General features: G+C 43.8%; 1 protein-coding gene across 11 annotated transcripts in view; it reads right to left on the bottom strand.

Annotated features, from left to right (window-relative positions):
* Rbp6 (RNA-binding protein 6) overlaps window positions 1-13,377 on the bottom strand; it is a 792,696-nt gene that overhangs the window by 303,926 nt on the left and 475,393 nt on the right. For all 11 annotated transcript variants that reach the window (XM_076819584.1, XM_076819590.1, XM_076819583.1 and 8 more), the window contains one exon: window positions 3,034-3,118. In XM_076819584.1, coding sequence (XP_076675699.1) covers window positions 3,034-3,118 — 85 coding nt within the window. The remainder of the gene's footprint in view (window positions 1-3,033; window positions 3,119-13,377) is intronic.

The raw sequence follows: 13,377 nt of genomic DNA, 5'->3' as shown, positions 1-13,377 counted from the left end.
ATATTTATCTATCATCGCGATCAATCAACCGATACCGTACTGTATCAATTATCTCGATCAACAACTCCGCGACAGTTAATTGCCCTCGCGCGGCACGCATTTGATTGCGTTCGCCATCGGCCGTGCGAACCGATTTTTCTCGTGCTGCTGTCTTCGCGTGTCTGCGATCGATACGCCGTCGTTTCTCTTTGTTTGATGTCCGAGCAACAACCGTTCCCTCCCTTTTCCGCTTAGCCCGCTGTCGCTCGTTACCTCTTTTTTTCCGCCTGTCACTGTTTACCACGCGTCTCACGGGTATACCCGAACGGATATCGGCGACCTTAAGTGGTCGTTAGGCACCGACGAACTAACGATCCCCTAATTAGTGCGTAATAGAACGCCGCCGTCAACAAGACACGCCGCCCGGTTTTCCATGGCCTAACAACCTCCACCCTGCTTTTTCGATAAGTATCTACCGCGCCCGGCCTCTCTCTCGCGTTTCTCTGCGCCCGCTCGAAAGTAGTGCAGGCAGCAGCGATTCTCCCCGTTTCGCGCGGACGATGAAACGGCAGGCGATGAAGATACGCGGGCCACGGGCGGAAACGTTTCGACGGCCCTGACTTCGAAGGAATTACGAGCCTCGCTTCGCTCGGTAACCTCGATTACTTCGCGAGATAACGTCGCGGAATATTAGGCAACGAAGTTCCTGCATGAGCCTCGAATTTTTTCGGGAACCCTTCGGGGGTGAAGGGATTCAAAGCGGAGCCAACTGATCAGACAGTGTGCGCTATTGTACGTTCAATTGAGCCTAGGTATGCAGATACCAACCCTCAAAATGACAAAATATTAGTCGAACGCAGTATGGAACGAAAAATACTTAGAAACAATTTTTTTTCGGTAAATCGCTTGTAAAATATTTTAAAAATGAGTGGATGCAATGCCACCGTTTTTGGTGACCGCTGAAAGAGGAAGGAAGAGGTTCTCTGAGCAACTGACCAAGCACATAAAGCGAGGCAAGCTCAGATAACTTCTGGTACGGAAAACTCGAGGTGACGCGAGCCTAGATGTGAGTGCGAAAATAAGTTGGGCCGAGGCGAGACGAAGCGTAGTGAGAGTTTACCTTTAAATTACATAATTGTTAAAACTACCAAGGCATAGCTCCATTTTAAGCTTAAAAAACAAAAGCTACAGAAAATTTAAATAATGTTAATTATAATACTCGCTAATAAATAACCCGTTAAAAAACATTGTAAAACAATAACAAGAAATAAAGTATATACAATAGAAATAAAGCTACTTTTCTTTAACAATTAAAATCTTCGAAATAAATTTATTTAGTTTCAGATCGTTGAGGGTTGGTAGCTTTTTGCATATCTAGGCCCAATTGGGTGACATTATTTTGTTATGAAATTCAGTATGACCAGGCACTCGCGGTAATATGTTTACTAGAACTATGCACTTGGAAAGCGATTTTATACAGATCATGCTGCATTTTCAGTGGTCTTAAGTAGTTCAAGGTTTCAATTAATTACAAAGAAAGAAATTGAAACTGAGACTTGTTCTTTGGCATGAAATTTATTATTATCATAAGCTTTAAAAAAATATGTTTGTTCAGTGAAAAATATGCATTATACATTGTATAAGACGCTACAGATGGATCATTAAAGAGACTTTTTAAAAATGTTTCCCTTATTTTGCAGTGATAACTCAAAAATGAAGGTTCCACAAAATTCAAATCAAATTCGAGCATGTTCACAAAATGTGTAGTTTCGGACCGGACCTAAATTAAAGTTAATGAAAACTCTTATTCTTTATGAAAAGAAACTAAAATCCCATTGACGAGCTTTACCCTCCCCCAAGCACCAAAAGATGAGGTCTTAGTTTATTTTCATAAAGGATAAGAGTTTTCATTAACTTTAATTAAGGTACGGTCCGAAACTACACATTTTGTGAATATTCTCAAATTTGATTTGAATCGAGTGGAACCTTCATTTTTGAGTTATCACTGCAAAACAAAAGAAACATTTTTAAAAAGCCTCTTTAATGTTCCATCTGCAGCGTCATGTACAATGTATAATGCATATTTTTGACTAAACAAACATATTTTTTAAAGCTTATGAAGTTAATAAACTTCATGCCAAAGAACAAGTCTCAGTTTCAGTTTGTTTCTTTGTAATTAATTGAAGCACAAATGCTTCATTTTAGACAGGAATGACTGCCTAGTACCCTTAATGGATAGAATATCTAACTCCGATACTTGAAAAAAGTGCACCTCGTTCGTTTTATGAAACTGCAATACAAAAGCACTGGCTTTATCAACGAAAAATGTGGAACTCCCGCCTGTTACGGGAAATTGGAATGCTACAAATATGTGAAAGGTGGTAGCGAACGTGTTAATCAACTTAGCAGATGTCTATCATTTCAGTTGAGTGAATAGTACTTAATATCATGCGGCTGATATTGGATATTAAAGGTATCGTTGCCAGAAGAACGACTGATTAAGAGAACATTACATCCTGTACGATGCAGTATATTTCGCGAGGAATTTTAAAAGTACCGAGAAAAGTAGAGCATCCAAATGCTTCGTAATAAAAAAAACCGGGGAGGTTTTTGTATAATCTTTGTAGTAAAAAGTTCGTCAGTATTTTTTGTCCGATACATGTAAACAGTACCGTCTTTTTTAAATAATAATTTCTTATATCTTTCCAGTAAGTAAACATGCCGGTAATTATGAAAGTCGCGTAAGTAAAAAATTTGAAACAATTGAATTCATCACTTATTTTGTGTTACATCACCTAATATTACAAAATAAGTGATAATTTAATTATTAATATTATTATTATTATTAATTATATATTTTTACTTATACCACTTAATCACCGGCACTTGCTCATACTATAATCATCGGCATAAATATTCCTCAACGTAAAGTATACTTCTTACATACATAGAATGCGATTTAGAGAAATTTACGATTTTAAATAGATAGTCGGTAATGTGAATGAAAACGCAGCCCTTGTAGAGGCATAATTCATTGGAATATTAAGCACTCACTTTTTTGCCGTCCAACTCGTGGTTACCCTGTGCCAGCACCTTGTCCACACTAGCGGGGTCTGTAAACGTGATGAATCCAAAGCCCCTGTAACACATAGGAATCGTACATAAATAAGACTGCAATAAACAATGATCTCGCACTTCAGATTTAACTACTTGGAGTAGTACAGTGGTTACTTTATGGAATTAAGTGACGAATGAATGTGTATCCTACAAGAAATACTGATATTAATGTAAAATAGAGTCTGTACCTTCCTCGACATTGTGGTTGTGAAGTGTTCGGATATACTTTGGAAGAACACTTTCAAAATACGAACACTGCACGCGCACAGACTCTACATTAGATTCAGGGAACTATATACACTACTTTTTTTAATGAATTTGCAATGTAATTAATAATGTATAATTTAACGCAATAACGAAGCAACGCTTTTCACGAAGAGCGTTCGTCAGCGTCGTTCGTTGCGAACTTACAATGGCGCGAAATACGAAGCATCGAAAGCTGCAGAACTATGAATAGGGTACGTAATAAACGTAAATTTTACGAACAATTCGTTATTCCGATATTAATTTCTTTATAGCAGAAAGCTTCTTTGGAAGAATCGTGATGAATTCGAGCTGTTAATCTCGTGTTATCGTATACAAATTAATATATAATACACATATTCAATGTGTAAAACGTTTAATAAATGTGTACATGCCAGTTCGGCGTTCGGCAACGACTGACGCCGTCGCGTGAATAACAAAAGAAACGGCAAAACGCACAATGCTACGACGCAACGCCTTCCGCGGTTGCCGACTTCGGTCACCCGCAAGCTCTTAATTTCTATGGTTTTACAAAATACGTACAAACACACACACATATGAATAGGTTAATACGTGTCTTAAACTATTAATTACATGAATATTAGAATGATAAATGATTAAAAGTAACTGAATATTGTATATAGTAAAAGTAGACAAATAAAAATAGTTAAGGTAAGTTATCAGTTTGCAATCCCTTGTGCCAAAGCCGTAAGTTAGCCGCTTCCCATACTCCGTGATATGGTTTTTGTGAAACTTGAAAACCTGCGATATCCTTTAATAGATAACGGTCATTACGCAATTTTTTATCGATCTCGTAAGGGCCCTTAAAAGAAGGTATAAGCTTTTTAGCTACACCAGGTGTGTTATCAAAATTTTTTACCATAACATAATCACCAACACTAAACTGGTGTCCTTTCTTTCGATGTTTATCGTAATGTTTTTTATTATATTTTTGCGAAAGTGTAGTCCTTACTTGTGCTTGAGCTCCAACGTTTTGAAGATCGCGGTTGTTGTCAGTGGTGGTATTTTCTAAATATTCGCGAATACTTGCTTGGAGAATATGCAATGCATTTCAAACAATTAGGTCTGTGAAGATAGCACCCCCAAATTCGATTTTTTAAAAAAACTCAACGGCATTCGTTTGTCCATCGTATGCCCACGTTTGCCCATAAAAAATTTTCGTTTGCCCACCATACAAAAAACAAATTATGGCAAAAAAAAATTTTTCATCAGCACCCCCATGAAAACGTTTTAATGATTTGACGGTGGGAAATGATTGTCCATCGTTTGCCCACGTTTGCCCATAAACAATTTTTTTTTGCCCACCCTCCAAAAAAAGTTATGAACAAAATAAAAAATTTGTCTTCATCATCCACCATGATTGCATTTCAATTTTTTAAAAGAAAGATACGAATGTACCCGACCTGGCCACGTTTGCCCACTCTCAGATTTTGTATGCCCACCCTCCAGAATCGAATTAAAAAATAAAAACCTCGAAAAGAAGGGTACAGGTGAAGCGTTCGGGTTAAAGTTCGATTTTTCTGGAAAATATTATCGAAATCGTTCTTTCAACGATGCAGTCCGTTAGTTTAGACGTAGAAGAGATTTGCCCATGCATTAATTTCGTATGCCCACCCTCCAGAATCGAATTATTAATAAAGATAGTCAAGAAGTGCGGTACCCGTTGAGACGACCAAGTATAAGTTCGATTTTTAATTAATTAAACGATGAAATCGTTTGTTTAACTATGCATATCGTTTGTCCAGATGTAGAAGAGATTTGCCCATGCATTAATTTCGTATGCCCACCCTCCAGAATCGAATTATTAATAAAGATAGTCAAGAAGTGCGGTACCCGTTGAAGCGATCGCGTTAAAGTCCGATTTTTCTGGAAAATATTATCGAAATCGTTCTTTCAACGATGCAGTTCGTTAGTTTAGATGTAGAAGAGATTTTCCCGTGCATTAATTTCATATGTCCACCCTCCAGAATCGAATTATTAATAAAGATATCCAAGAAGTGCGGTGCCCGTTGGACCGAATACCTTTCTGTTCGTCTTTTTCCGAATAAATTATCAAAATCGATTGTTCTTACCGTAAAGGTTAAAGTTGTTTAGTGACATGTTGTCCAAAAAATGTTGCACACACTTCTTTTTCACTTTATTCGAACGACACTTCAATTTGTATCGCTCATGGAATACTTCACACTTTTCACACATCTGCAGCACGTGCAGAATAACACCAGAGTGGTTTTCTAGTCATTTTTCACTAATTACCGCAATGATATCGCACAACGGAAAATAATATAATCTCACAGTTACTTCACAAACCGTAAATGAATGCACGGTCTCGCAAGAGTTACGTCCGAACTCTGGAGACCGACTGACTTTCGTGCGTCGTTGGAAACAATTCGAGGGTATCGCAGACATCTGTTTACGTTTCGGCACGTTCGATGACGACACGCAGCGCTAATACCCTAAAGGGTCGCAGCCCCGAGTGCCACTGTCGAAACGTAAACAGATGTCTGCGATACTTTCGAATTCTTTCCAACGACGCACTTCTTGGCTATCTTTATTAATAATTCGATTCTGGAGGGTGGGCATACGAAATTAATGCATGGGCAAATCTCTTCTACATCTAAACTAACGGACTGCATCGTTGAAAGAACGATTTCGATAATATTTTCCAGAAAAATCGAACTTTAACGCGATCGCTTCAACGGGTACCGCACTTCTTGGCTATCTTTATTAATAATTCGATTCTGGAGGGTGGACATACGAAATTAATGCATGGGCAAATCTCTTCTACGTCTAAACTAACGGACTGCATCGTTGAAAGAACGATTTTGATAATATTTTCCAGAAAAATCGAACTTTAACGCGATCGCTTCACCTGTACCCTTCTTTTCGAGGTTTTTATTTTTTAATTCGATTCTGGAGGATAGGCATACGAAATCTGAGAGTGGGCAAACGTGGCCAGGTCGGGTACATTCGTATCCTTCTTTTAAAAAATTGAAATGCAATCATGGTGGGTGATGAAGACAAATTCTTTATTTTGTTCATAACTTTGTTTGGAGGGTGGGCAAAAAAAAATTGTTTATGGGCAAACGTGGGCAAACGATGGACAATCATTTCCCACCGTTAAATCATTAAAATGTTTTTATGGGGGTGCTGATGAAAATTTTTTTTTGCCATAATTTGTTTTTTGAATGGTGGGCAAACGTGGGCATACGATGGACAAACGAATGCCGTTGAGTTTTTTTAAAAAATCGAATTTGGGGGTGCTATCTTCACAGATCTCGGACTACCTGTGTCCAGGAGCGTATTGAGATACAAAAGCAGAAATGCTATAAACAATTAAGTAGTTTGCAGACCTAGGTATGTTCATAAGAACTCTTCAGTTAGTTTCCGTCAACCCTACAGCGCAATTCCCTTATTCTTATACTTTGAAACTCCTCACACAGTCTAGTCATCGTTAAATCACTGTAGCGCCATTTCCACGCGCAAATCCACACAGATCTCCAGTTACAATTTTCCATCAGATGATTCTGCAAAGTTTCCACATTTTCCTTTCCATTTTCACCTTCGCAATTTTAATGGTAGCCTCCACGTAATCTTACATTACGTCCCATCCCAAAGTCCCACGTTTAATACGGCCAGGCACAAGGTAAAAATCACTGCAAGCTACCCCATCGCGGCACGGATGCGTCACAGGGTAAAGGGTTGCAAGTGTCCCATCGTACGGAACGTCGCGTTACAGTCACGATTCGCGAAATTATTTTGTCCGGTGTAGTGGCTCTTTTTACGAACGGAGGGCTGCCGTCGTCGCCGTGGCAAACACGTGGAACATATAACCCTCGGAGAGGCAAGGCGAGCGGAGTAGAAGCGGAGGGCGACGCTGGAACGCTCGAGTGAAACAAATATCGGCCGGCGTCCGGTACCATAAATTTCACGCGGGACACCGTGTACATACAGATATATTAAAAGATAGTTTGCCGAGGAGGACGGCGGGCTGGCAGGAGGGGGGGGGGCGGGGAGGCGGTTGAAGAGGGTGCGCGGCCGATCTCGAGTGGCTCGCCGGGGGTTGGAGGAGCCTGGTCTGGGCGCACACGGCACGATACCGGACGCAAAGCGGTTTGCATTTTTCATGCTGGGGCTGCCTCGGCAGTTATTGAAAATATTTACATGTTATTTATGGGGCACACATGCTTCAGGAGCCAGGCGCCAATTCCTACGATGTACCTCAACCCCCTTCGGCTCTGCCCTTACGCGCACCTTTTCCGGTTCCCTCTTCCCGTTTCCCAGTTCCTCCGTAAGAACAGCGTCCATATACATTTGTCATTGGTTCACGTCGCATCGAGAATTCCACGAAACGATTCGCGCTGTTCCCCGCGTCCGCCCTTCGCCGCGAAACTCCAAGCACAGGGCATACACGTATGAATTGAATTTTTGATGGGCCCGGCCTGTGTTCACCGTTGCCTCCGCCTTGTCCTCGCTCGTTTCCCGCTCGCGACTCGCCTCTGATGTCCTTCTGTGCACGAAGCGCGATCGACCTGCACGACACGGTTCCACTGGCTGCTCGGAACACGCGATACACAGGATACCCGACCTGGAACGACTGGAATACGAGCGGGAACCATTGCTCTCGTGGAACTGGGATCGCGTGAACTTTGGCCATTTTTGTACTTCGTTTGGGGAATTTAAGAGGCAAAGGGATACTAGATGGCGGATGCGTAAAATTGGCAGCTTTCAAGGGATATCGCGTATAACAGCTCCGACGATGGGACTTGATTTACAAGAGCTGCTTCTGAGGCGATTAATGCTTTGCACTCGATTGCGGTAGTGCGCTAAAGTTCGCTCTGTGTGTTGCAAATTCTTCGTGGTGAATTGTGAGTGAGGGACTATTAAAATATTGGACCGCGTATTCTGCGCGAGTAATCACTGTTTGCCAATTTAATGAATCCACGACGAGTTTAGCAGACGAACCCGGCGCGTTATTTTCTACTCCAACGAATGTTACTCGCCGTCAGAATAGATCCACATTCTGAATCCAAATTTCTTGCTTAAATCTATTGACTCACTAAAGAGAGATTGTTTAAGCGAGCGACGCTTCATCAAAATTCCCGCATGTGTATACTGTAGCTGGACGGGCTTTCATATTTAAGCGTTTACTTAGAGACTCGTACCGCACACGCATATATCTCTGCTATTCAGCTGCTACATGACAGCTTCATAGCTTCCATAGATCCCTCCTTATAATAACAATACACGCCCATATACCTGTCCCTTATCTAGCAATAAATCTGTTGGTGGTAACAAAGTGAGAGTGATTGCGAACAGCAGTGTTTGCATCCGGCAACTATCAACGTCAACTATATATTCTGTCAGATTCAGCGAGTAATTCTACATTTTCTCAAGAGTTAGATGCACGAGTTTGGAACAATGAACGCGTCGCGTCGTTGGTATCCATTGCAGAGTTATAACAGGGAAAAATCTGGCATAGGACCGCTAAATTAAATTATCATCGGTATTTCTGATTAATCAAAGTACTGAGAAAATTCTCAAAGAACTTCGCAACACCGTATACCCATTGGAGAGAGAATAAATCTATCTCTGCCGGTGATTTTGACATCGAGTTATCCACGTACTGTTACGTTGCGTCGGCACGTATGTACACGCAGAATTTTGAAAATTCTCGCTCGGCCACGTTTCATGTCGACGTAACAATCGCGGCAAACGAACGTCCGCTGAATCGGCTGTCGTCCAATCAACATTAAAACGCCAAACACTAGCGATACCGAATACGCTGGGAAAAACACTGACCGCCGCTATCGACGTCATGCATTTACATGCGTTCAGCCAACTACTGTGCGTTTTACGACTTCGTGTTTACGACGATTCACGGGGTACGGAATCGCGGATGCCGTAGTCGCGATGTCGCGCGAAACATTCATCGATCCTGTAATTTGATATGCGCCACCATCTGTTCCTCGTTGAATACCAAAGTGACAATATGCGGCAGAATACATTTCGATGCGTTCCTGTAGAATCAGGGAACGTAAGGCGGCGTCCGGAGACTTTCAAAAGGATTCCACCCTTTCTTAGCATTTCCCAAGCCTCGGCTCTTTAGAAAACAAATTAGCGAAGCTTCTGAAAACTATTGGAAAATATAATATCCCCCGAAACCCCATGAGAACTTACTCATCTTCGTTTTCATCCCTCCCGCTGTAAAATCATCAAGTTCCCGCGAAGACCATAATACCACTCGCCGGGAAATTGCCCCAACAGAAGCCTACGCGAGCGACTCTATTTTCGAATCACGTCGAAACGGTATCCCCGGGAAGTGCTTCGTGAAACTGATCGCTTCGCTGTTTTTCCTCCCCACGTGTCACCGTAGACCACATTCTTCCGCATGCAGCAAAAAATCGAGATTTCCTCGTGTTCGTAGGGTGAAAGAGGGGAAGAGCAGATCCATCGTTCCAAGCAGTGTGGCCCGCCACTTGTCACTCGACCATTGTACGTGAATAATCTATAAAAGGCTGAGTAGAAGGATGGCGGCTGACGTGTCCCTTGTCTACTTGAGCACGGCTTCTGCGATCCTCTACTTTTCATCCTCCTCCGGCCACCGCCCTCTTCGCCTTAACCACCCTCAGCTGGTTTACTTCCCCCTTTTGCCGAGGCAACCCAGCCACGGAAGAGTGTCACGCCGGGCTGACGCGGTGCATTTGTTTGTCACACCCTCTCCACCGCGAGAAAAAGAGGCTCTCTGCCTGTGTACGGGGATAGGCGAGATGGATCGGGAGGAAGGGAATCCGTTGTGAAATCGGGCGGAACCGTGTTTATCTCGACGCGAGCGTTTACCTATGTTTCACGGTGGACGGTGACGGAGAATCTCGCGGGTGGGGGGGGGGGCGTAATGAAACGCGCGATCGCCGATGATGGAATTACACAACGAGCACACCTCTTGAATCGGCAACGACCAAGGGGCGAGGAGTTGCTTCGGGGATTAATAGAGATAATCTGTAAAGGATTTATGGATTATCCGTCGGCTAATCCTTTTATTACAGGGTTCATGGGAGGGCCTTGTCCGTGAAAGGAGATCACCGAGATTGTCGGCGATGTATTTTGTATTGATTAGAGGGGATTCGCTTCGCGTCATCCACAGACGAATTAAATGATTTTGCACCCCGACGTCACGTGTATATCTCTTTCAGCCGCGAGAATTGGAAAATCGTTTCGTCGCAGCGCGCGATGGATGTACAGGCTCGTGATCGATGGAGTTTTAATTCCATCAGTTTAAAGTAGCGAAGATGGTTCTTGTCCCCCCTGGTCGGCCGTGGATAAAAATTCTGAACGATAAGTGTAGCGCGGCAGGATGGAAGGATAACGTCATAATAAATCTGCAGAGTAATCTTTACGCTGAGATAATGAGATTTTTTATCACCTTTAGTCGAATGGAGTCTTTGTCAGAGATAACGAGCTCCGAAGCGACAGGAAAAATTATAGGCTGAGAAAAGGAATTTTACTTTAAGTTCACTAAATGTGAATGGAAAGAGTCGCCGTCCCCTTCCGGCGGGACGGTTTTGTAGACACTTTTTAATTTTCAAGTGCTCATCGTTGAGTTTGACGCGGACATTATTAAAAGAAAAAGCTGCCCCCTTTATTCCTTTCACTTCCCCTTTTACTTCTACTCCCGTGGCAACTCGACTCAACTCTGTATCACGAATAATAAAATGACAGCGCTGGTACGATTCAACCGAACAGCATATTCACTGCACTATAGGTCCAACAATATCTCCACCGAGCACTAACGATTTTATCAAATAACCCCCTATTCAGAGCATCGATGCTCGCCACACGTACGCCTTGAAATTCGAGATGGCACTCCTTTTGGGACTCGAGGGATACGCTCACCATGGGATTGTAAAACGGTTTTCGAGCAGAGTAATTGAAATTATTACAACGAACCATTGCTGGGGCCTTGATACTTACGATACACCGCGGTGCTTCATCAAACACCCCATTCAAGGCAGGCGAACAGGCAACCAAGAATTAAAGCGAGCATCATTAGGGCGGTGGGCTGTTCTGCGATGCGTTACCACCGCGAGCGGAAGAATCGAGGGGGAGGAAAAAAGGGGGTCGGAGGATGAAGCGTGGAATGTAACTGCGCGACTGAAGCCGTGTACTGTCGTATCGCGGCAGAAGTCCGCGACGGAGCCCCAGCAACCGGGGAATTTACCGCAACGCGAAGGGGGATAGGGTATATCCTGCACGTTGCGAGGCGAACACGACTGGATAGGTACGGGGGTAGTAGAGAAAGGAGGCGAGTGTATTAGGTGTATTTATGTAGGCGGTCTCATTGCGCGCGAAGTTACTGTAAGTACCGGCAGTTACTTAACTCGACAGTTTCTGCTATTGCAGTAACCGTGGCGGTGGTAGCAGCAACGACGGCAGCAGCCATATACCTACTCGAGGAGAGCTGCCTTCCTTGCCTTGGAACTAAAGCTAGTTATGGACGCGGCAAAGGGGCGGCAAAGGGGGGTGGGGCGGGGGCGAGAAGTAACTCCACGCGTACCTTCTACCACCTCGATTCAAGAAACCATCTCCTTTTCCACCTTCCACACCCTCCCTTTGCTCACCACCCCAGCCCGTTGCTTCGTTGCTCAACTATATGGTAACTGCTCTTTAACCAACCGCCTTAATCCGCTTTTCTCTCTCCGAGGCGAAGACAATCACCCTGCCGGCGAAACCCGTTGTACAGAGTCCTTCGATCTTCCGTCTTTCGTCGATGCTCTCGCTCTCCCCCATTACGCCCACCCCCGCTAAGAAAGGTACTTCTCGCGAATCTTGTCGAGGTTCTTGTCGTTGCCTCGTTATTCCGATGTCCAGTGGTGTTTTTTTATAAATTGACAAGTGGAAGCTGTTACACTTGAGTCCATTCTTGAAAGTGGAACTCTCATATTTCACCTAGTAAAGTGCGTTTCGCCCGATCAGAGCAACGACGACGAGCGGAACAGTCGCCGATTCTCCGCAGCGTTAATACGACGCACCACCCTCGCCTAGCCAGCCAGCAAGCGACACGAAAATAGAAAGGGAAAAAGTAAGTCGGCCGGAGGCAATACAGTCGCCATTATCAGACCGGCGTTTTGAATCGAATTACAAGAAACCGCGGGAGCGCGTAATAACGCCCGACTCCGCGTCGAGCTGCACGACTTTTATACACCCTCTCCGCGTCTCTGGCCCATTCCACCCCAGTTTCTCTCCGTCTACGGAGTCGCCTTAACCCTCTCTCTGTCTTGCACGTCTTAACGACCGGCTGAATATTTATAAAGTCGACATCGTCTAGGTGGTCGGTAGCAAGGCCGTGAAAGCCACCGCGTCCCATGGAGTTTCATTGTAATTGCCCTGTTCTTCTTGACTTTTCCTTGAAACGGGATCCCGTTGAATTGCATTATGCAAATCGCAATCTCTCTAAGTCACCTCGTCCGTCAGCTGCAGGCGGCCGGAGCCGCGACGACGACGGGGGGAAGGGGGAAAAAAAAAGGAACGGTCAGATCGAGCCGGAAAAACCGAGAAGAAAATCTGCCTGATCCGTCCCTCCTCCGCCACGGATTCCAACGACGACGCGATAACGACGCCTCGAGCCGTACATTGGAATCAGCATCAACGGTCTAACGACAAAATTATGGCCCGCATGCATAATTGGACTATCCCTCGGTTTTCCGCGGAATTGCGAATCGGGCGCGACTCCGCGGCGTAATTAAACTCGCGGGAATCAGTTAAAACTAAGTTAAAGCCAGCCGTTATTCCGCTTTGTTTTGCCTGCGATAAGCTGGCCGCTGCTTAACAATCGGAGGGAATTTAAATAATGTTCTTGTGCGTTGTCCTGGCGGTTCTCGTTGTCTGATTGAAGACGTAGCCTTGGGAAAGAAGCAGTCTCTATGGGAGACAATCCATATATTCCTAGCGCTCCAGATTTATCTAGACAGCAGCGAAAAGAAGGTGAATGTTTAATTTAAGAGAGTGTCTGAAGTGACCGTA

This window comes from Andrena cerasifolii, chromosome 9, assembly GCF_050908995.1.
Source record: "Andrena cerasifolii isolate SP2316 chromosome 9, iyAndCera1_principal, whole genome shotgun sequence".
Taxonomy (NCBI): domain Eukaryota; kingdom Metazoa; phylum Arthropoda; class Insecta; order Hymenoptera; family Andrenidae; genus Andrena; species Andrena cerasifolii.
This window is presented reverse-complemented; position numbering and strand designations above follow the sequence as displayed.